The sequence below is a fragment of the Rattus norvegicus genome, chromosome 1 (genome assembly GCF_021556685.1).
Source record: "Rattus norvegicus strain SHRSP/BbbUtx chromosome 1, alternate assembly SHRSP_T2T, whole genome shotgun sequence".
NCBI classification, from domain to species: Eukaryota; Metazoa; Chordata; class Mammalia; order Rodentia; family Muridae; genus Rattus; species Rattus norvegicus.
The window spans coordinates 27,146,097-27,171,575 of NC_141534.1; the positions used below are offsets into that span (position 1 = coordinate 27,146,097).

General features: G+C 40.4%; 1 protein-coding gene across 2 annotated transcripts in view; it reads right to left on the reverse strand.

Moving 5' to 3' along the window:
• Positions 1-17,835: 17,835 nt before the first annotated feature.
• Positions 17,836-25,479, reverse strand: part of LOC148006891 (uncharacterized) — a 61,884-nt gene continuing 54,240 nt past the window's right edge. For both annotated transcript variants that reach the window (XM_087597890.1, XM_087597879.1), the window contains exon 7: positions 17,836-18,914. In XM_087597890.1, coding sequence (XP_087454016.1) covers positions 18,500-18,914 — 415 coding nt within the window. In that variant the 3' untranslated portion in view covers positions 17,836-18,499. The remainder of the gene's footprint in view (positions 18,915-25,479) is intronic.

Here is a 25,479-nt window from a genome sequence, read left to right on the forward strand (position 1 = left end):
GTTTTTTTCTTCCAGTTGGCAAGGAGGACCCTTAATTTCCTAAATAGGGCCTGACCAGCTTTTATGGGATAATGGAATTGGTCCTCCACTGCCAAGTTCCAAGATAAGACTTTGACCCTTGGGCAAGTATTCCCTCAAAAGAGACTCTCGATCCCCTCCCCCTTCTGGGCTCTTGAACTATGTAAGGAAATTCCAAGGCCTGGGTAGAGATGCTTTCTGGTGAGTCTGGGACTCACACATACATGTGAGTACATGGTCTCTGGAGGGTCTGACTGATGACTTAGACATCTAGTCTGGTGGAAATTTTGAGTGTTGAGATTATTCTTGGGACACTGGTACAAATAATTCAATACCTCCTCCCATGGGTAACTCATTGTCTTCAAACTCGTCTCCTGGAAAATTTCGAATCTCTGAAATTAATGCCCCATTCCAGGGCATCAAAACTGATAGACCTTTGCAATAAGGTCTGGACTCAGTACCCATTAGACAATGGCTCCAAATGACCACTTAATGGCACAGTAAATCCGATAATCTTACAGGATCTTCATACACACTGCCAGCAGTCCGGTAAATGGAGAGAGGTTCTCTATGCATTTACCTATCTTCACTCCATCCCCTCTCCAAAGCAGACTGGGTTCCCATACCTCTAACTCACCCGCATTTATTAAAGAGTTTCAGTACATTACCCAATCTTACAGCTTGACTTTCCATGATGTACATAGGATCCTTACTAATAATTTACTTCCTGAGGAATGCCGGTGAGTTTGGGAGCAGGTGAGAAAACATCCATCAAACAGATAAAACATTTCCAGTTGGATCTGAGGCAGTACCCAACCAAGATCCCCAATTGAATTATATTTCCACAGGTGGTATTTTAGGCAGAGATAGATTCATAAGCTGCCTTCTGATGGTCTCTGCAGGACAGCCTTAAAACGAGTAAGTTTGGGGTTGGGGATTTGGCTCAGTGGTAGAGCGCTGGCCTAGCAAGCGGAAGGCCCTGGGTTCGGTCCCCAGCTCCGAAAAAAAGAAAAAAAAAAAAACGAGTAAGTTTTGAAAAACTACAAGATGTCATCCAGGAAAAACAGGAAAACCCATCTCAACTTTTAGAATGCCTCACAATGCTTTATTGCCATACACTAATCTGGACCCTGAAAACCCAGAAGGTAAGCAATTTCTGATGACCTATTTCTTTTCCTAGAGCTACCCCAACATAAAAGATAAACTTAAAAAGTTAGAGAGTGAGCTCCTATCTCCACAGGCAGAAGTTTTGGCGCTGGTCTCCAAAGTGTACCGTGGAAGGGATGAAAAAGGTTGCAGACAAAAGTACCATGTGATGGCAAAGACTGTCCAACCAGCCCCAGACACTGCCCCAGACTTCTGGTATTCTAAGGCTCAGAGCCAACCAGGCTCCTGCTACAAATGTGGTCAACAAGGTCATTGACCGAGGGCTTGCCCTAACTTCCTCAAGCCAAAGGTGCCATGTCCTCGGTGCCATCAGGGGACACATTGAGCTGTTGATTGCCCTCATGTTGAGCAGGACAGAGGGACATCACTCCCAGATAACCCTCCAGCCAATCTCCTAGGCTTGACTATGGACTGAAGGGGCCAGAGCTCCCTTGACCCAACCACTGCCATCACTAGCAGGGAGTTCCAGGTAGCCATCATGGTATATGAGCAGCCCACCTCCTTCATCTTGGACACTGGGGCCACTTACTCAGTCCTGACAGAGTTTTGGGGACTCACTTCTCTCTCCCATTTTCTTGTTGTCAGGATAGGAGGACAACCTTACCTTCCTCACCAGACCCCACCACTTAGTTGCATTTTTAGGGGTGAACCTCTCACCCATTCCTTCTTGGTAGAGCAGACATGCCCGGTCCCCTTATTGGAAAGGGATCTTCTAAGTTGGGAGCCTCTATTTCCTTTGCTCCACCCCTTTACCTAAACCCAAGTTTGCCAGCAGCCTCTCTGCTCCTTCTTCTAGTCGGTCAACCTAACATGAACATGTTGCTTCCTTTACCAGCTTCTCAAATAGATCTCCCGAATCAACAGAACCCCTCTGGTGCTAAACAGTCTTTCCAAATAGGGTCTGGAAACTGCTCCATGACTGGATGCCAGGAACTGATCCAAATTGCTGTCATCCCTTTATCAGTTATCTCATCTACATATCATGATTTCTTTACTTGCTTGCTCTTTTACCAGACAAAAGAGGATTTTAAAAAAATGGCTAGACAAATAGGGGGACTGCCCTTACTGCTCTTGTCAGACACTTATACTAGGATCATGGACCAATCACCTCTCCTATCAACAACACAAGACACTTTTTCTACATACAAGACACATGGAATCCCAGAAACAGATCGATTCTTTGGCAGCTGTGGTGCTTCAGAACCAATTGAGGTTGGATATCCTGACAGCTAAAGAAGGTGGTCTTTACCTGTTCCTCCAAAATGAATGCTGTTTCTATGTCAACCAATGCAGAATAATGAGAAATAAAATCCAGGAGCTACAATCACACATGCAGAATTTTAAGGAACTTGAGGCCTCCAATTCCTGGATTTTTGAAAACCCTATATGGAAGTGGATACTCCCTTTCATAACACCTTTCCTAGTCATCTTTCTAGCATTACTATTTGCTCCCTGCCTCATTAATCTTGTTTCTACATTCCTTCAACAACAGGTACAGAAATTTTCTAGCCAAACTATTAATCAGTTCCTGTTACAGGATTACCAGCTGCTGTCCATGGAGGAGCCTGATATGAACATTTACCAAGTGGCCCCCAATGGTGAAAGTCAGCTGTACCCCGACATTGATGATACCCCAAGAAAGCAGGAAATAGCCTAAGAGACATGGCACCCCCTACTCTCCTTTCATCATCGGCTTCCCCTCCCCTTTTCCTTCTTCTTTTTATGATAAGAAAAGGGGAGGTATGTTGGTATCCAGAACTGCTTTTGCCTCCAGCAGTAACATCACCTGGTCACCTGAACATCTGTTGCCCTGGCAATGGCCATACGTTGTCAGCATGCCTTTGGTTCACCTGGGAGAACTTACCTCACATTTCAAATAAAAGAGAGACCCTTTCTGCCTCCATCCTCTCTTTCCTCCTCTTTTCTTTTTCCCACTTCTCTTTTTCTCTCTTCTCCCTCTCTTGCTCTCTTGTCTCCGTCGTCCCCAATAAACCTTTTCCACGAGGGACTGTTATTGGCCTGGTGTGGTCTGTCTGGACTTGAGCCACGATTCCTATCCCAAAACACTCTATTCTGCTTTTGAGAATAGAAACCAAGTGTCTCAGTTTGTGAACAGTCACCATAACCAAGGCAACTCTTACAAGAACAATATTTAGTTGGGGCCGGCTTACACGTTCAGAGATTCCGTCCATTATCATCAAGGCAAGAGCATGGCAGTATCCAAGCAGGCATTGTAGGGGAGGAGCTAAGAGTTCCACATCACCTACCAAAGGCAAACAAGAGAAGACTGACTTGAAGGCAGCAGCTAGGATGAGGGTCTTAAAGCCCATCCCCACAGTGACACACTTTCTTTAACAAGGCCATACCTACTTCCACAAAACCACACACCCTAATAGAGCCACTCCCTGGGCCAAGCATATTCCACCACATTGAGTTTTTTATTTAGGTTCTTGTATTATTTTCATGTAGATTTTTAATTTGATTCACACACACACACACACACACACACACACACACACACCCCTCTGTTACTATACAGAGATTGTCATTTTATTTGCCCACACCTGTTTATTATTGCTACTCAAGGGTATGTATGCTAGCCATTTTAAAATATTTCACATTTAATTCTAATAAGTCTATTACCTCAGTGTGGATACCTATTGAGAGTTTTTGGTTTTGTACAATTTGAGATTTAAAGAATGGTTGCTGCATGTAGTAAAACAGATTTAATAAATCCCAGAGTGGGGATCCTTCCTACCTTAGACCATTTATGTTCCCGGTTAAAAGACACACACACACACACACACACACACACACACACACACACACACACACACACACCCTTTATATTTTAAATATGCCTTATGCAGCAAAATAGCTGGGCAACTGTCTATCTATCCTCCATGCTGTTAGAGTCTACCTCCTTTCTATAACCCAAGTTATTACTTACTAGGTTTCATCTGGGTTGCTCTTACCTCCAACCAGGCAGCCATCTGGGCTATGTGCTCTTTGCCCAGAGGCCATGGCAACTCTTTGCTTCTCTGTCCCATGGCTGCTCTCTTTCTCTCTCTTCTTCTCCATAGTCTCTAACCGAGGAAAAGTAAACCCCGCCTACATCTCTTGTCAGCTAGTGGTTGCTGGCATCTTTATTTATCAGTCAGAATTAACTGGGGACAGGGTCCCTTGGTGTCTTAGGTGCTGACTCTCTTGGGCAAACAGTTTGGGGGAGATATGAATTAGCATTAGAATACAGGCAGCATTAGGCCAACCTACTACAGCTGCAATCTTTTAGAATAAAAGAATCTAAAGGAAAGAACATCACATGGGCCATTTGATGGTAGAAATGGACTTTGAAGAAAGCAGATTGAATTTAATTCTAATTTAGCAAAATCCACAGAGTGACTACTAAAAATCTTCTGACCTGAACTTTTGCTTTCCCTCAACATATTAGTCTTGGTCAATTTCCTATAACTAAAAGTCATCAAGCTTGGGCTGGAGAGATTGCTCAGTGTTCAGGAGCACTGACTGATCTTCCAGATGACCTGAATTCAGTTCCTAACACACACATGGCAGCTCACAACTATCTGTAACTCCAATATCTGACACCTTCACACAGACATGCATGCAGACAAAACACCAATGCACATAAAATAGAAAGTTGGTTTGGTTTTTTTTTTTTAATCATTAAGCTCTTAAGGAAATAATAGCTGAGGGAGAGAGATAGGGAAGTTTCTTGCTTGTGAGTGAAGTGCCTGGCATGGAGAGGCAAGGGCTGTAAAGCCCTGAAACCTGTCAGCATTTAGGACTCAGTCTAAAGGGAACCCAGAGTTGGGTTTGGGCTCCTGAGTTCCTGCCTGCTTCTATTACATGTGCTTCCATCTCCCAGACCAAAGGTTATTTCAGTTTTTCAAGACTTCAGTTCCATAAAACCATTTGTTTATTTTTATGAATTTATTAAAAGAAAGCAATATGAAAACAAACCCATCTCTTCTTTATTGAATGGCCAGTATCAGTTCCCCCCGCCAAAGGCAAACGTGGACAGATACGTGTGCAGGCCAGGCAATCTATACTTGCTTATCTCATTTAATCTCGGAGGAGCCCTGTGACGTGTGCCCTGCAAATGAACTTCATCTGCACAGGACATGAGTTAGTAGCTTAACATCCACGATCTTGCAAACCAGTGAGTTCTGTGGCTGAAGATCAAAGGCTCAGAATCTTACAACATAACTGCCAGGAGGCTGATTTTAGCCCTTTCCTAATCTTGTTTTCTAATGGGTGTTTGGTTTGCTGAATTCATCAGTACTGTACTTTGTTTCCCTTGCTAATAAGATTTTCACCAGAAGTAAAGTGGAGTCTGTAAACCTCCTGGCTTCTGTTACAGCTGCACAGCCTGTGGATCTAAGACATCAAGAGGGCAGCTGTGCTATCTGCTCAAGTCACGAAATCCCCCCAGGTCTCTGGGAAATTCAGGAGTCAGATTTGATTATCTTTGAGCTCAAGGACTCTGTTGCTGAATTTTTTTTCTTTCTTTCTGGGAAAAAAAATCACAGAAGCTTCCAGGATATATTTGATTAAATTTCATTACATCATATCTTGTTTACAAATAAAGCTAAAAAGATGCTAATGAATTTTTTTTAAAGAAAATTTTCTTCGTATCAAATTTACTTTTAAGCAGCTAGGAATATAGAAAAATCTAGGTATGTAGAACAAATATAACTTTTGTTGTTATTGCTGCTATTATAGGATTGTAGGAATTTTTTCAATGTTCTGTATGTCATTCTTTTAGGAAGCAGATGACGAACAAAAATTTGCACATTCTATGGGGATGTTTTCACTTTTACTAAAACCCTCTGATAAATTCCTTTTTTTAAATTTTATTTACATTGGTGTTCTGCCTCCGTGTATGTCTGTGTGAGGGTGTTGTAACTCCTGGAACTGGAATTACAAGCAGTTGAGAGCTGCCATGTGGGTGCTAAGACTTGGTGAAAAAGCAGAGAGTATTCTTAACCCCTGGGCCATCTCCCCAGTCTGATAAATCTTTAGTTGTTGAGAGGTTCAATGGAGTGGTTTGAATGAGAATGCTCTTCATAGGCTCACCTACTTGAATGTTTGGTCTCTAGTTGGTGCAACTGGTTTTGGGAAGTATTACTAGGTCATGGCCTTGTTGGAGGAAGTGTGTTTGTTGCTGGGGATAGCCTTTGAAGTGTGTAATCCATAGGCAAACTCTACCTCAAAACAAAGTGGAAATGGCCAATAAGCGCCTCTAAATTTGTCTCTGATCTCATCACATGAGCCCTGTGGCTAACATTGCCTGCCCCACCCCAACCTCCCCCTAAACACATAATACAAAAACACTCCATTGAGGTTAGCAGTTTATGAAATCATACAAAAATATTTTACTCTTAACTGAATAAGAACTCATCAAGCATCTGTTTTCCTGGGGAGATGTGATCTAAGTGTAAAACAAAATAAACGCACAGTTAAACAAGCAAGGTTCAGGGGTTGGGGATTTAGCTCAGTGGTAGAGCGCTTGCCTAGGAAGCGCAAGGCCCTGGGTTCGGTCCCCAGCTCCGGAAAAAAAAAAAAAAACAAGCAAGGTTCAGGGAAACTGAAGCTTAATGGGAGGGTTTATCAGGGAGGAGGTGAAACTTGATGGAGATGAAAAAGTAAACAGGAGGTGAAGATGGGTGTTGAAGTTAGTCCTGGTTCTTCTCTCTCCAGCCCCACACTCTCAGGAATAAGACTCAAACTCAAAATATATTTACAAATACCCTGGCCATATAGTTAGGCTCTTCTCTGACTAGATCATAACTTAGATAGCTCAATCATTGTAACCTACATTCGGCCACATGACTGGTTACCTGTGCTAAGGTACCATATGTCCATCTCCTCACATCTTCCTGAGTGAGTCTTTCCACTCCTGGTTCTATCCCAGAAACCTTTCTGCCTTCTGGATGTCCCACCTTCTATTTTCTGCCTAAGCCATAGGTCATAGACTTTTTAACTGACAGATGATGTGACCATACAATACATGAAGATATTCTCTCCACACATGGGATGATATATATTAATTCTTCTCCATTTCTACCTGGTGCATGCAATGGTGGGCGCTTCCACTGTGTTCTTATATTATTTTTAAAAGCTTTTAATTAAAAATTAAAAGTCAAATAACTACTTAATGTACAGTCATTTCAGTATATGCTTGAGGATATCAGCACACACCTTTTTTTCAATGTGTTTCTCAAGCTAATAATTTTAAATGTCTCCTTTGAAGGCTAGCTCGATATGGTAATGATCACACATGTGCATGGACTTCATGGTACTAATTATAAACTTAAAAATAGTTAAGATGAGAAATTATATTTATGAAATTACTTTCAAAAATAGACATGTTTACTGCCTCAGGTATAATATCTTACTAAGTGGAAATATTTTGTGTCTAATTGATAGTCTGTGTGGCGCATAGCCATAATAGTATTTTCTATGACGCATGACTACTGGAGCCTTCTGGCTATATAAGCAGATTTATATTCCAGGGTAGGTGAACTAAAAATGTGGGGCTACAGGAAGTCAGAACACTTCCAGGCATCTCTAGGGATGAAACTATTTTTCTTTACTGAAATGATAAATGTTCTCAAACACACACAAGAGAAAATGATCATCTAATCCAACAGGATAAGTCTCAGGCAGTGCTTACTTGAAGTGTAAAGTCAAGAACAGAATAATTTGGAATTTAAAAGCTCTTGCCCATTCAATTATGTCCTCTAGAAATCCAATGGCCAAGAGATAATGAAATCAAAGTCTGGGACTGACCAGCAAGGGCAGCCAGGACCTTTAGTTTTTTCTCATCCATCAGCAAGTCCTCTCTTCCTATAGTTTCTTGAAAAGGCAAGCCATGAGACTGTGCCACACATCCATTTTTTTCCTGGTCCCCAAACAAATATTCTAGATAGAAATTCTCACAGGACACTGGATACAATAGTGGAGGCCTGTAATCTCACATGTAAGAGACCAAGGCAGGAGGATAGTGAGGTCTAGAGTACCTGGGCATATGTAGGTAGCTACAAACTGGTAAGGGCTACATAGCAAACCATCTTAAATAGACCAATCCTGTTAGCTATAATGGATTCATATTTTTAAATGACGACAGTCTTTCTGAGACCTGAAATAAGAGGATATGAGGCTTCCATTCTACCTCATAACCAGCCTTCAGAATTTGATCCTTCAGACTCCTTCCCACTGAAGTAATAAGTAGGCCTAGTCTTAACGAGATTCAAAGCATGTGTTTGTTTCCTAAACGTTTGCTCAGACCTATGTTGTGAAGCCCAAAGTAGTGATTCATGTACCTGTAATCACAGAATCTGGGAGGTAGAGGCTGGAGGAACAGGAAATGAAGGCCAATGTTAGCTATTCGGTAAGTTTGAGGATGGTCCAGGCTATTTGAGACTCGGTCTGGAAAGAACAAGACAAAGCCAGTTGTATTTTGCATGTCGGAAAGGAAGAAGATGAACATAGCAGAGACCATCAACAATCTTTTAAAATACAAGGAAAAGCTGGTGCAGTCAGATTCTCTGGTATGTTATGCATACAGTTATCACAAACTGTCTCATGCATATAGTCACTGGTTGAGTGACACTCACGAGCTATGTCTGATTCACCACCCCAGGGTGATATGTGATATGTCTTGTGCAACACAAATCTGGTGTGTGAACAGCAACCAGAGACACAAGAGGGAGCAAAGGCTTTGGTGACTTTCTGCATTTATAAGGCTTTTGCTACATTTCTGCAGGTGCATTGAATACTTTGTTTCTAAAACCAATCAAGCTTCCTTTTCAAAGGAATAAACATCATCACTGTACAGTTTGAGAACACTGGAATTTAAAGAAGCTAAGTAATGTACCGATGCTAATAATTATGTAATTTTCAAAATTAGTTCTGTGAAATAAATGTAATCCTTTTGTGTTATTAAAAAAAAAAGCATCCACACAATTGAAAACAATATACGTAATTAGTCACTGTGGATCATTTATTGTAAGGGATTTCTATCCACAATAAGTCAGAGAAGGGAGGAAAGATTAAATTATCTCCCTATTTCTAGCTTGCTTTTATCATGTTTTAACTCTCTTGTTATTTGTTTAAAAAGGAAAAAGTCTTGGATCAAAGATCTAGTTCTCTAAGACGAAGCAACATGAACATTGGTACCATGTGATCTTACATCCCAAAGGTAAATATATGACAGCCTGCCCATCTCTCTCCTGCATGTGGGTTCTCATTTGATCACGAAGAAAGTGCAGAATGTGCTGAGTAAGCAAAGCTTTCTCCAGGAGAACCAGCCTGATCATTCCTGGGGTCTGATCCAGTCCCTAAAGATAGAGTGTCCATCCACACTTAAGTGCAGCGTTATCATGTGTCACCCAAGACATGAAACCCAAGGTACCCTCTTGCTGGGGTCCCTCAACTGTGCTTTATGTAAGTATCATAGAGACAAGGGTCATCCTGAGCAACTTTCCTGAGCCTCAGAGATGAGCTTGCCATGAATCCCACATCCCCATTATTCCTTGATGCCTCTTTAGAAGTAATCAGCCCACTCGTGTGACTCCTGAGAGAACTGGCCGCACCAGTGAATCTATTTCCTGAGCCCCTGGGGTAATTCACCTGGAAGACTTCTTCAAATCCACTTAGAGCAGAATGAATTGTTGAACGTTAAATGTCCTTAGTCATGGTAATACATGTTTAATACATGTTGAGTGCTTGTACTGAGACTTCACAGGATCCCCTGGAGATCTGCTTGCTGAGAGACACAGGATAAACAAGTTCTGAATACTACGTAGCTGCATGCTTCTTTTGTTGCTTGGTCCATTCAAGCTTTATTTCCTTGAAAACCAGAAGCAATTAATCTACATAATCCCCAGAAATTGTTCACAGCCACTTCAGCAGTAAGAGACCTAGACATAAAGAAAACCTAAGAGAAAAAAAAAAAAATGAATGCATGCATAAACAGTTCAAGAGCTCCATTCATTGGTTCTAACCATGAAGTCATTCTCAGCCTATATTCAGTCTCTTCAAACAAGATTATCATTGGACACAAAGCCAGACAAGGTTTATTAAAGGCAAAATTCGAAGTAAAAGATTTTTGATTTAAGATGTGTGATGGTTTGCATATGCTTGGCCCAGGGAGTGGCACTATTAGAAGGTGTGGCCTTGTTGAGGAAGTGTGTCACTGTGGGGGTGGGCTTGGAGACCCTCCTCCTAGCTGCCTGGGTATGCTCGGTCTGTTCCTGGCTTCCTTTGGGTGAAGATGTAGAACTCAGCTCCTCCTGCACCATGCCTGCCTGGATACTGCGATGCTGCCATGCTCCTGCCTTGATGATAATGGAATGAACTTCTGAACCTGTAAGCCAGCCCCAATTAAATGTTGTCCTTCATAAAAATTGCATTGATCGTGGTGCCTGTTCACAGCAATAAAACCCTAATTAAGACAAGATGTGACTCAAAAAGCAACAAAAACTTTTTTTCCATGGTAACCTTTCATCCCCAAAACAAGGTCTCACTGGAAGCTCAGGCTGCCCTGGAACTCTATAGCACAGGCTGGCCTCTAACTTAGAGAACTCCAACCGTCTCTGTCTACTGAGTGTTGGGATTAAAAGCATATGACACTACACACAGCTATACAGTAAATAGTTTAAAGCATTAGTAAGCTTTAGAATTATAATTCTAACTGCTTTCCAATGTCCTTTCTTTCATTAAGTAAAAGCTAACATCACTGGAACCCTTTTCCTTTTCCCTGGAGCTTGCCCTCCGATAATTAAAGAAGACAGCAATGGTATTCCCGTTTCATATAATCTGGCACTAGGTAATTATGCTTCATCATAGCAATTATAAGTTATATTTATAATGGACAATACAGGGAAAACCTTTCCAGTGTGCTTTATTAGGCTTTGAAACCTACAGGAAGGACAACAGTGAGGATGTATTTAGAGAGCAATCACATGCTTTACTGGGGTGTTGAATGGGACACTTTGGCACTGGGATTTCATTTGCTCTGAGATCTTTCCCCATTTAACCCTCGGATATCAAAGCCATTTTGATGCCTCCCCAGCATTCTAGAAGCAAGGTCTATTCCACCACCTTACATAATGCATGAAACATGGTACTCCTAATTATTTTATTTTCTATGCTTGTATTCTTAATTTTCTGTGTAAATTAAGTGCAAATGGAGCCTATCGCCTCTTCTTGGATTTCAAGGTTTGTTTGTTTTATTGGATTTTTTTTATTTATTTACATTTCAAATGTTATCCCCTTTCCCAGGTTCCCATCCATAAATCCCCTATCTCATCAACCTCCTGCTTCTTCTATGAGATTTTTACCGCACCCATTTATCCAACCCTTCATGGCTCCTCACCCTGATAAGGCTGGAGGGGTCCAGCCTTGTCAGGATCAAGGGCTTCTCCTCCGATCAGTGCCCAACAAGGCCATCTTCTGCTACATATGCTGCTAGAGCCATAGGTCTGTCCATGTGTAGTCTTTGGGTAGTGGTTTAGTCCCTGGGAGCTCTGACTGGTTGGTTTGGTCCTTACAGGGTTTTGAGCCCCTTCAGCTCCTTCAATCCTTTCTCTAATTCCTCCAACAGGGAACCCATTCTCAGTTCAATGGTTGGCTGCAAGCATCTGCCTCTGTATTTGTCAGGCTCTGGCTGAGTCTCTCAGGCGACAGCTATATCAGGCTCCTGTCAGCATGAACTTCTTGGCATCAGCAATATTGTCTGCATTTGGTGGCTGTATGTATATGGGCTGGATCCCCAGGTGAAGCAGGCTTTGAATGGCCTTTCCTTCAGTCTCTGCTCCAAACTTTGTCTCCATATTCCCTCCGATGAATATTTTTGTTCCCCCTTCTAAGAAGGACTGAAGCATCCGCACTTTAGTCATCATTCTTCTTGAGCTTCATGAGGTCTGTGGATTGTATCTTAGGTAATTAGAACTTTCAGGCTAATATCCACTTATCAGTGAGTGCATATGATGTGTGTTTTTTGTGACTGGGTTACCTCACTCAGGATGATATTTTCTAGTTCCATCCATTTGCCTATGAATTTCATGAAGTCATTGTTTTTGATAGCTGAGTAGTACTCCACTGTGTAGATGTACCACATTTTCTGTATCCATTCCTCTGTTGAGTGACATCTGGGTTCTTTCCAGCTTCTGACTATTATAAATAAGGCTGCTATGAACATAATGGAGCATGTGTCCTTTTTATATGCTGGAGCATCTTTTGGGTACATTCCAGGAGAGGTATAGCGGGGTCCTCAGGTAGTACTATGTCTAATTTCTGGGGAACCTCCAGGCTGATTTCCAGAGTGGTTGTATCAGCTTGCTATCCCACCAACAAAGGAGTTCCTCTTTCTTCACATCCTCAACAGCATCTGTTGTCCCCTGCTGGGAGCCAAGCCCGTTTATACACCCTCTGTCTCAAGAATGTTTCAAGAATGTCAAGCCCACTTACACCCTCTGGGACACCTAGCCAGTTGTCCATTCCTATCACTTTTACAGCCTCTGTCCCCAGCCCTCTCTTCTTATCAGTCTATACCTCCAATTTGCAGTTTAAGGCTATAGGGAGGGTGGTGGCAATGATGGATTGGTCCTGAATCCTGGGTGACCTTCTCACCTGCTTGTTTTTATAAGCTGCTGTTTTTAATTAAAGTTTGAGAGCTTAATCAGACCATAGACTTGCTCTCCTTCACACCTCCTGTCCCCCATTCTTTCGCTGCCTCCCAGGTCTCCGCTGAACCCCCACAGGTCAGGGCAATCACCTGAGTTTTTGATCTTAGCCATACTGACTGGTGTGAGGTGAAATCTCAGGGTTGTTTTGATTTGCATTTCCCTGATGACTAAGGATGTTGAACATTTCTTTAGGTGTTTCTCAGCCATTCGGCATTCCTCAGCTGTGAATTCTTTGTTTAGCTCTGAACCCCATTTTTTAATACGATTATTTGTCTCCCTGCGGTATAACTTCTTGAGTTCTTTGTATATATTGGATATTAGCCCTCTATCAGATGTAGGATTGGTAAAGATCTTCTCCAAATCTGTTGGTTGCCGCTTTTTCCTATTGACAGTGTCCCTTGCCTTACAGAAGCTTTGCAATTTTATGAAATTCCATTGGTTGATTCTTGATCTTAGAGCATAACCCATTGGTGTTCTGTTCAGGAAATTTTCCCCTGTGCCCATGCGTTCAAGGCTTGTCCCCAAATTTTCTTCCAATACTTTGAGGGTACCTGGTTTTATGTGGAGGTCCTTGATCCACTTGAACCTAAGAATTGTACAGGGCAATAAGAATGGATCAATATGCATTCTTCTACATGTTGAACACCAGTTGACCCAGGACAATTTGTTGAAAGTGTTCTCTTTTTTCTACTGGATGGTATTAGCTCCTTTGTGACCATAGCTGTGTAGGTTTATTTCTAGGTCTTCAGTTGTACCTGCCTGTCTCTGTACCAATACCATACAATTTTTATCACTATTACTCTGTAATACAGTTTGAGCTCAGGGATGGTGATTCCCTCAGAAGTTCTTTTATTGTTGAAGATAGTTTTTGCTATCCTGGTTATTTTGTAATTCCAAATGAATTTGCAAATTACTCTATGAAGATTTGAGTTAGAATTTTGATAGAGTTTTCATTAAATCTCTTGATTGTTTTTGGCAAGATGGCCACTTTTACAATATTAATCCTACCAAACCATGAGCATGGGAGATCTTTCCGTCTTCTGAGATCTTCAATTTCTTTCTTCAGAAATTTGAAGGTCTTGTCATACAGATCTTTCACTTGCTTGCTTAGAGTCACACCGAGGTATTTTATATTATTCATGACTATTGTGAAGGGTATCATTTCCCTAATTTCTTAATCAGCCTGTTTATCATTTGAGTAGAGAAAGGCTACTGATTTGTTTGAATTAATTTTATATCTAGCCACATCACTGAAGTTGTTTATCAGGTTTAGGAGTACTCTGGTAGAATTTTGGGGGTCACATAAGTATACTATCATATCATCTGCAAAATTTTGACTTCTTCCTTTCCAATTCGTATCCCTTTGACCTCCATTTGTTGTCTGATTGTTCTGGATAGGACTTTGAGCACTAATTTGAATAGGTGCGGAGAGAATGGACAGCCTTGTCTAGTTCCTGATCTTAGTGCAGTTGCTTCAAGTTTCTCTCCATTTAGTTTGATGTTGGCTACTGGTTTGCTGTTTATTGCTTTTACTATGCTTAGGTATAAGCCTTGAATATTTATCTTTCTAAGACTTTTAAAATGAAGGGGTGTTGAATTTTGACAAATGTCTTCTCAGCATTTAATGAGATGACTGTGTGGTTTTTTTTTCTTTGAGTTTGTTTATATACTGGATTACATTGATAAATTTCCATATATTGAACAATTCTTGCATCCTGGGGATGAAGCCTACTTGATCATGATGGATGATCATTTTGATATGTTCTTGGATTTGTTTGCAAGTATTTTATTGAGTATTTTACATCTATGACCATAAGGGAAATTGTTCTGAAGTTCTCTTTGTTGGGTCTTTGTGTGGTTTAGGTGTAAGCATAATTTTGATTTCAGAGAGTGAATTGGGTAGTGTTCCTTCTGTTCCTATTTTGTGGAATAGTTTGGACAGTATTATATTAGGTCTTCTATGAATGTCTGACTGAATTCTGCATCTGGTCCTGGGTTTTGTTTTGGTTGGGAGATTTTTAATAAATGCTTCTATTTCTTTAGGCATTATGGAACTGTTTAGATGGTTTATCTGATCCGGATTTAACTTTAGTACCTGATATCTGTCTAGAAAATTGTCCATGTCGTTCAGATTTTCCAGTTTTGTTGAGTATAGGCTTTTGCAGTAAGATAAGTCAATTTTTTGAGTTTCCTCAGTTTCTGTTGTTATGTCTCCTTTTTCATTTCTGATTTTGTTAGTTTGGATATTGTCTCTGTGCCCTCTGCTTAGTCTGGCTAACGGTTTATCTATCTTGTTGATTTTCTCAAAAAAACAGCATAGTTCTTTTTGTTTCTACTTAGTTGATTTCAGATCACCATGGACTAAGACTGGTCATCAATAACAACAAAAGTGAGAGAAAGCCCACATATACATGGAAGTTGAACAATGTGCTATACAATGATAACTTGGTCAAGGGAAGAATCAAGAAAGACATTAAACACTTTTATTTATTTATTTATTTATTTATTTATTTATTTATTTATTTATTTATTTATTTATTCTGTTTCCATGATCTGCCCATTGATGAGATTTTTGCATAGTTCTTTTTGTTTCTACTTAGTTGATTTCAGATCTGAGTTTGATTATTTGGGTGTATTTGCTTCTCTTTGTTCTAGTGCATTTAAGTGGGCTATCAAGCTGCTCATGTATGCTTCCTCCAGTTTCTTTTTGGAGAGGTTTTCCTCTTAGCACTGTTTTCATTGTGTCCCATAAGTTTGGGTATGTTGTGCCTTCATTTTCATTAAATTCTAAAAAGTCTTGATTTTAAATTTGTACTACAAATCAGAACTTCCTTACAGAACTTTTTATACATATAGCTGGAATCGAATTGAAAACCAACCAGAGTACTTTTTTTCCTTTCCCTTCCCCAATATTAATTCTTTACATACCTTTATGTCCAGGTAGGCTCAGTTTTCTTCTTTTCCTTGAATGTGCTGATTTCTCTCATAAGGATCACAACATTTTAAATATCAGGCTTTAACTCCTACACATGTCCTATCTCTCGAGCATTTCCTTCCTCCAAGTGACCTTACAGGATACTAAGTTGGCCTGGTGAATATAGGTGCCTGCCACCAGGCCTAACAACTGAGTTTGACCCCAGAACCCACACAGCAGAAGCAAAGAACCAACACCTGCCATCTGTTGTCAGACCTCCACGTGTGCACAGTGGCATGTGTGTACCCACACACACATAAAACACACATAAAATAAATATATGTGAAAAGAGAGAGGTTCTCACCAGCTTCCCCTACTCTGGAGCATCTGCCTCTGTGCCCCTCTCTGTTCCATGAACAGCCTATCCACACCAGCATGGTTACTGCTGTCACCATAAACTTCAAGACAGGAAAGACAAAGACCATATAACTCTCTCAATCACAGATATATCCCAGGCACCTGCCACACAAAGGGTGAGTGCTTAAAAACTGAGCTAACCACTGACAGTATAGAATAGATAGACTTAGACGTCAGGGTTAAAGGGTAAGGTGGAGGCTGAGCGTGACATGTTTGTCCATTGGAAGTCCCAACATCCAGAGGAAGAGACGGGAGGAGGACAAGTCTGAAGCCACCCTGGGCTACACAGTAAGACTTACGTTTGGGAAATAAACAAACAAAATCCACCAAAAATAAATAAATAAATAAATAAATAAATAAATAAATAAATAAATAAATAAATAGTGTTTAATGTCTTTCTTGATTCTTCCCTTGACCAAGTTATCATTGTATAGCACATTGTTCAACTTCCATGTATATGTGGGCTTTCTCTCAGTTTTGTTGTTATTGAAGACCAGTCTTAGTCCATGGTGATCTGATAGGATGCATGGAATTTTTTCAGTCTTCTTGTATCTACTGTGGCCAGTTTTGTGACTGATTATATGGTTAACTTTGGAGATGTATATATATATATATATATATATATATATATATATATATATATATATATGTGTGTGTGTGTGTGTGTGTGTGTGTGTGTGTGTGTGTGTGTGTGTGTGTGTGTGTGTGTTAAAATCCACTTGGTTCATAATGTCTGTTAGTTTACTGTGTCTCTGTTTAGTTTCTGTTTCCATGATCTGCCCATTGATGAGAGTGGGGTCTTGAAGTCTCCCACTATTATTGTGTGATGTACAATGTGTGCTTTGAGCTTTAATAAGTTTTCTTTTATAAATGTAGGTGCCCTTGCACTTGGAGCATTGATATTCAGGATTGAGAGTTCATCTTGGTGGATTTTTCCTTTGATGAATATCAAGTGTCCTTCCTTATCATTTTTGATAACTTTTGGTAGAAAGTCAATTTTATTCGATGTTAGAATGGCTGCTCTAGCTTGATTCTTTAGAATATTTGCTGGGAAAATTGTTTTTTACCCTGAAGTAGTGTCTGTCTTTGTCACTGAGGTGTGTTTCCTGTATGCACCAAAATGCTGGATCTTCTTTCTGTTTCCAGTTTGTTAGTCTATGTCTTTTTATTGAGGAACTGAGTTCATTGATATTGAGAGATATTAGGGACCAATGATTGTTGTTTCCTGTTATTTTTGTTGTTAGAGATAGAATTATGTTTGTGTGATTCTCTTCTTTTGGGTTTGTTGCAAAAAGGCAACTTTCTTGCTTTTTCTAGGGTGTAGCTTGCCTCCTTATGTTGGAGTTTTCCATCTACTATCCTTTATAGGCCTGGATTTGTAGAAAGATATTGTGTAAATTTGGTTTTGTCATGGAATATCTTGGTTTCTCCTTCTATGGTAATTGAGAGTTTTGCTGGATATAGTAGCCTGGGCTGACATTTGTGTTCTCTTAAGGTCTGTATGACATCTGCCCAGAATCTTCGGGCTCTCACAGTCTCTGTTGAGAAGTCTGGTGTAATTCTGATAGGCCTGCCTTTATGTTACTTGACCTTTTTCCTTTATCATTTTGATTTTCTTTCTGTGTTCTGTGCATTTGGTGTTTTGTTTATTATGTGACAGGAGGAATTTTATTTCTGGTTCAATATGTTTGGAGTTTTGTAGGCTTCTTGTATGCTCATGGGCATCTCCTTCTTTAAGTTAAGGAAGTTTTCTTCTATAATTTTGTTGAAGATGTTTACTGGCCCTTTAAGTTGAGAATCTTCACTCTCTTCTCTACCTATTATCCTTAGGTTTGATCTTCTCATCATGTCCTGGTTTTCCTGGATGATTTAGGTTAGGAGCTTTTTGCATTTTGCATTTTGCATTTTCTTTGATATGCTATCTTCTGCCCCTGAGACTTTCTTTTCTATCTCTTGTATTCTGTTGGTGATACTTGCATCTATGACTCCTGATCTCTTTCCTAGGTTTTCTATCTCCAGGGTTATCTCCCCTTGTGATTTCTTTATTGTTTCTATTTCCATTTTTTTATCCTGGATAGTTTTGTTCAATTTCTTCACCTGCTTGGATGTGCTTTTCTGTAACTCTTTAAGGGAATCTTTTTGTTCCTTTTTAAGGGCTTCTACCTTTTTACCTGTGTTATCCTATATTTCTTTAAAGGGGTTATTTATGTCCTTCTTAATGTCTTCTAACATCATCATGAGTTGTGATTTTAAATCCAAATCTTGTTTTTCATATGTTGGGGCATCCAGGGCTTGCTGTGGTGTGGGAACTGGGTTCTGGTAATGACAAGCGGCCTTGGTTTCTGTTGCTTAGGTTCTTGTCCTTGCCTCTTGCCATCTGCTTATCTCTGGTGTTAGCTGGTCTTACTGACTCTGACAATGGCTTTGCCCTCTTGTAAACCTGTGTGCCATCACTCCTGGAGACCAGCTTTTTCCCAGCAGGATCTGGGTACAGAGAGCTGTGATGCTGGGCCAACTCGGCGCAGGCAGAAATTGGAAGTATCCTGTCCCAGACCCCTTCTAGGTTCCTGTGTCCAGAGGGCTCCAGGTGCATCTGGGCCAGGATTGTGAGCAGAAATGGTGGTCTCGCCTGTGCTCTTAGGATTTTCCCCACTTTTGAGAATCCAGCTCTCTCCTCATGGGATCTGGGAACAGAGAGGTCACACAGTCAGCTTCAGTCGCAGGCCTTCTTTGGTTTTCTTATGTGGGGCTGTTGCAAAGTGTACTCTGTTCCTTCACTTTTCACTTTCTTTCAAATGCCCACCACTGGATAGTCTCCTAGGTCACTACCTAGAGCGCTAGTTTTTTAAGACTGTCTTCCTATTTCAATACTAGTTCCTCCTCTCTACTAATCTCTTACAAAATTTTCACATCTGTCTTTTGCTTAATCCTTATACTGTTTTGTATTAAAGATTGTTAATTGCATAAAAATAAGAAAAAAACTTAAAAGATAAGCTGGGCATGGTTTGGGGTCTTTATGTTGGAGGTTTTCCATGGAGATCTCTGCTCTGGCAGATCTTGTGTCCAAGAGAAAGGAAGAGAACTCGGGCAGGTGTTGTTCCACCTCCATTTCAGGCCAGGCTTAGTCAGCATGAGACACACTAGCTGATGAGGGGTGCAGGAGGGCTTCTGGCAGCAATTTTGAGAGAGCAGATCTCTTTCCCCAAGCGGTGGTCTTACAGCTTTCCTGACAAAAGCTCTCAGACAATGGAGTGATTCTTGCACACCTTTAATTCTGAACATGACCCTTAAATACAGGGGTCTCTTTTTTTGGCGTGGGTGACCTCATCTACATATTCAGGGGCTAGTCCTGTCTCTATGACTGATCGATTTTGAGCCTATGTGACCTGTGGTCATGCCCTCACCTGTGGAGGAGAGACTTGAGGCATTGCTCTACATGACTTGGTCTGTCTCAAACCTCTCTACAGAGTTTTGTGGGGGGCTGCAGCTAGTGAGACCCTGATCTGGGAGCCTGGGAATGTACCTGCCATCCCTATTAGGATTTCTGGGTATTCAACATGTCTTGACCAGGTATCAGGGTACCTTTCACAACTAGCCACCCCACACCTGGTGGCATACATCTTTGATCCCAGCACTCTGAAAACAGAATCAGGTGGGTCTCTTGAGTTCAAGGTCATCCTGGTTTACAAAGTAATTTCCAGGACATCCAAAGCTACAAACTAAAACCTTATCTCAAAAATAGGTAGATGATAGATAGATAGATAGATAGATAGATACATACATACATACATACATACATACATACATACATACATACATATATACATAGACTTATAGAAAGATATTAGACGAATAGCTAGGTAGATAATCTCTGTGTGTGTATGTGGGTGTGTGAATCTATAAATTATTATAATTTTTTGTCGATTTATTCACAAAGCATTCATTAAATTTTTATTTTGATCTTTGTTCTTCATGCATTTTCACTTCACAGGTACATGAATCTAGCTTGTTCTCAGTATCATTATTTGAATATTCTGTAGACATCCAAATTATTCAATTAAAAAATGAAGTCATTGTGTCTCCCTCCTCTGAACTTTGTCCTAGTTATTCAAGCTAGAAACGTATGAATCAACCTTGACTCCATCTATTCTCTTATTGAGAAATTACACCAATATAGATGGACCTGTCTTTGCCATCCTCTTGATCTTCCCTCTGTCCATGCCAGTACATCAGTATCTGTCAATCAAACTCTCTACTGAGAAACACACAAACAAACAAGCACCACAAAAAAACCCTTAATAATGTTGCTCACCACTGTACTCTCCATGCCTCTAAACTATATGTAGCAAACAAGAGGGACTCAATAAATACTGAGTAAATAATTAATGGGTTTATTCATGATTTCGCTTTATGTCCACCATAGTCTCAGTGTCTCATGCACAATTAATATGTTGAAACTGATTGCCATGTAATATGATTAAAAGACGAAGCCTGGGGGTAGTAAGTGGGAAGTTCTTATTAAGACATTAATTAACATTCTGCTTTGTTAAAGCCATTTATTCTGGCTTCCTTTGCCATTGCTTACTTATGAACAAAGGGCCCTGTGGCAATCTGTCTAGTCACTCTAGAAACACCATTTACAAGGATCTTCCCAGTCTTCTTGATCCCCACCTATGATAAAGACCATTCCACTCTGTTTCTAAGTCTGTGCATTTAGGTTCCCCGTGATTGGAAATGGGCATCACCTTTCTACACCTTACTTCTTTTTCTACTGCATAACCTATTGCACCATCCATGTTGCCACACAGGGCAGCACGTTCTTCTCTTCTAAGCTGAGGGCGTAGCCAAAGTTTGTATATGACACTGTTTGGTAGGTAGGTTGGTTGGTTGGTTGTTTTCATTTGCTTTTTGAGACAAGGTTTCTCTGTGTAGCCCTAGCTGTCCTAGAACTCAATCTAAAGACCAGGCAGACCTTGAGTTCATCAAGATTCGCCTGCCTCTTCCTCCTGAATGTGAGGATTAAGGTAGTCACCACCATCACCCAGCAATGAATATAACACTCTTTCACCCAAAATTGCAAATGAATTCTTGGGTCCTGAATATAAACTCTTAGTAAAACATACATTAATAGTAGGGATCTACTAATTGCTTCTTCTACTCATTTACAAATAGTTCAAAACAGTAAAGTTTCAATGTGACTCTATTGAATTTTTTCTCCAATGTACTTAAATTGTTGTTATCATGAGAAAGTATAATCCAGTACATTCTATCTCTGTAATGATTTCTTTCATCAAAATATTTTTTGTCATTTTAAGAGTATATAAGCTTTAAGAAACAGTGTATTAGTTGCTGCCTGTTTAGGGGTGAAATCTAGAACTGATTTTGAAATGTGCTACATAATTTTCCAATTGCCATCTTTGAACTTTACATGTCAAGAAGTCATCAAATGCTATCTCTTAGTGTAAAGATCCGCATCTCTTTTTATACACACTGAGTTAATACTTGAAGTTTTCTTATGGAAGCTGGTTATAGAGTGCATGCAATAAAAAGATATATGGCTTGCTAATAAATTATACTGTGGCAGAAACTGTGGAAGGCTAGAGAATCTGAGAATTGAGACATGCAGAGACAAGCTTTTCTGATTCTTCCAATATCTGAGCAAAGGAATATCTACTGGAAAAATAAGTTCCCTCTACACGTGGATCAAGCCATAGCAGGGACACAGAGAGGCTCCTGTCTGGAAAGGAAAAAGCAAAACTTCTCACAAGTAAACTGACAGCGCCATAAACTTCCACAACTTCATACGTTCTTGCCTTCATGTGTATCTGTGTACCAAAGGTGCTAGTGCTTGAGGAGATGGTGAGCCTCCAAGTGGGTACTGGGAATCAAACCCAGGTCCTTTGCAACAACAAGTGTTTAGCCACTGAGCCAACTCTCCAACCAAAGCCAATTATTTCTTTTCCTGGCTCTATGTGTACACCAACAACTTCTTCCTTCAGTTAATCTGTCTTTTGTCAGCCTCATTCACTATCCCCAAAATTTTATGTTAGCACCAAAGTCAACTAGCAAGCTTCACCTACCCTAGGCCAAGGGAATCCTGGGAGTTGTAGTTCTTAGAAAAATAACAAAGCCACATGGGAAATATGGTATCCACATGGTTTGGCCCTTAAAAAGTCCCACAATCTGTAACTCATCTCCACTAGGTGGGATTCTAGAGAGTGGACCTGATCAAAGTCCATCCTGGTCAGTACTTAGTTAAAGCTTGCTTGGAATTTGACTCAAAATTGTGGAATTCGCAGTTTTTTTTTGCTCTCATGAATCTCAGGATTAACACTAAAGCACCATAAAGTATAATTTTTGGTTTTCTCCTTCTAGAAGAGCTTTATTGCTACATTCTCAAATCCTAAAATCTATCAATAGGCTTACTATCATGTAGACCTTTAAATCTTTGCCCTGTAAATGTCCTCTGGGTGAAATTACGTAAACAAAACAAAACAAAAACAAATCCCTCTGTTTGATATTGTATCAATTTTCTATTGCTGTGATAAAACACAACCAAAGAAATTTATATAAGAAGTGGTTTATGGTTCCAGAGGGATTAGGGTTCGTCATGGCATACAGGTATGGTGGCAAGAGCAGGAAGCCAGGATGCATGTCTTAACTGCAAGTAGGGGTGGCATAGGAGAAAGGAGGAAAGAGCATGTGCCACAGCCCACTCTCAGCCATATACTTCTTTCCACAGGGTCACACCTCCTAAATCTCCCTTACATAGCCACCAACTGAAGGCCAAGTGTTCAAATTCATGAGCCTATGTGGGACATTCTCGATCAAAGCACATGGATACATCACCATCATACTTTGCTGGATAAGGCTAAACGAAATCCAAGTGTCAAGTGAAAACAAGGTCTCTTTTATACAGGTGACATTAGCAGACACAGGAGGCTTCTTTAGGAATACAGATCATCAAGGAACAAGCCTCCAAATGGCCGTGCTCACAGTGCTGCCTTACGACTTGGCTTGATTAAGTGACCAGTGCTTGCCATTTCTGATGCTTGACCTCTCTCTCTCATCATCAAATATCCTATGTCTACTTTCATCTGTATATTTCCTACATGTAAAATGTCCTTTAGACACAATCCTAGATACATAAGAAATGAGATGTATCATATATATATATACATATATATATTCAATTTTCAACTCACTAACTATTTTAAGCAAATTAACTCTCTGAAGGTTTTACAAGGGTATAGCGAGAATGTCTTTCCTTTTAGCTCTATATAGAACTTCCTTTTGTCTAAAAGGGAAGATTTATAACAATAGATAATGTTGACTCTTTTTACACATTTTTTTTTTGCTTTACAAGGTTAAGATTTCAAACACTAATTATTCCCTTTTGAAAAGAGCTTGTTTGGCAGTTGAGGAACAGAAGCCAAATCCAAGTGTCAAGTGTCTTGAGACTAGAAAGATGACTCAGCAGTTAAAAGTGCTGGGAGCTGTTACAGAGGATTCAAATTTAACTCCCAGAACCTACTTAGTAGCTCACAACCATCTGTTACTCCAGTTTTAGTGGATATGATGCTCTTGTTTGGTCTCTGTGGACACTAGGCACATTCATGGTTTATAGACATATATGCAAGAAAAACACCTATATACATAAAAAAATTTTAAGTAACAGTTTAAAGATCAAACACTAAGCGCTGGCTTATAGCTGATTCGGCTAGACTTCCCAGAGACATAGCAACAGCTCATGTCATCACCTGCCACCATTACCTCTGCCAGGTGCGGGTGATGCACCCAGTGGCATAGAAAAAGGAATCTTTGCCACCCCAGCTCTCTTTCTTTCTCTTTCTCTCTGCTCTCACATGTTCCTGCCCACGTTTCTGTTCTTCTCTGTCCGTCTCCCCTTCTCTACCTCCATGGCTTTGTTCCCATTTGTCTGCCTCTGCCCTTTCTCCAGGTCCTTGTTCCTCTCCATTTCCCACATATAAATTGTCTCATGGCATGATTGCTCAGGGGAACACCTTGGCACTGGCCTGCCAGGTACTCCCTAGCCCCTGCCCACTGCCACATTATATTTCATAACACTGGTGTGATATTATATTTCATACCAGTAAGAGGTTACCAAACACAGATTTTAAACAGCAACTGCACAATCTAATCCCACTGAACTCCTGCATTGCAGTGGTTTTGGTAATGATTTGCAAGTCCTGTTAGAATATGAGTCAGTAGGACTTACTAGGTAGCAAGTTGTGGCAAATGGAATTAATGAATGGCTTTTGTATAGGAAGTACCCATAAGCATTCTAATTGCTAATAAAACTTAAGCATTGGAGCAGTAAGACGATAACAGAAACCACACTGCACATTCTTTCAGCTTTGCAACTATTTATCTGTTTGTGTGTTGGCATGTATGATACATACATGCCGTGTGTGCTTGGGAAGACTTGAAGGCTGTCACGTCTCTTGGAATCGAAGTTACAGGTGAATTTTAAGTCACCAGACAGGATCTTGAGAGAAGCAAGTGCTCTTACCACTGAGCTACCTTTCCGGCCTCAACTTTCTACACTCCAAGCAATAAAATACTTGTAAAATAGCTACTTCACACTACAACCCTTTCTAAAATACTATAATTTTCAATTAACACAGAGTCATTTTGCTTCCAATAGAGCAAGTACTGTGAAAGCCATTCCTTTTTGAGGTCCTGAATCCTCTACCTGTTGGAGGGTAGTGTGGTTCCCAATCTTTCCACCATGCCCTTCCCTCCCAGGAATTTAGGTCTCCAGGAACAACCATTGAACATCTCACAAACTTCCATAAAACTTGCTGTGCTTTGGAACAAACACCACTCTGGAAGAAACTCCATTTTCTGGATACATCTGTATATTACACCAGCATTTTTAAATCCACTAGCTTTGTGATCCAACTTAAAAATAACAGCATGGAGACCTTTTGAATAAAGGAAGCCTGCAGTACAAGCTGTGGAAATCAACTAACTGGGTCACACTCAGTGTCTGCATTCTGTAAATGTAGAACAGGGAAGTGGATCATGCTTGGTGTTCCCTGGGCTCAGCAAAGCTTTGAGATGTGTGAGCTGCTGCTGGCTCTGCAGCAGGTCAGGATTTCATCTGTCAGCTTCCGCTTTCAGGGTAAATGAAAGCTTGCTTCTTCCGTTTTCCCCTTCCCCCCACTTGATGATGTGGAGCCCCGTGGAGCAATTTCCAGGAGAAACATCTTTAGCTAGACCATT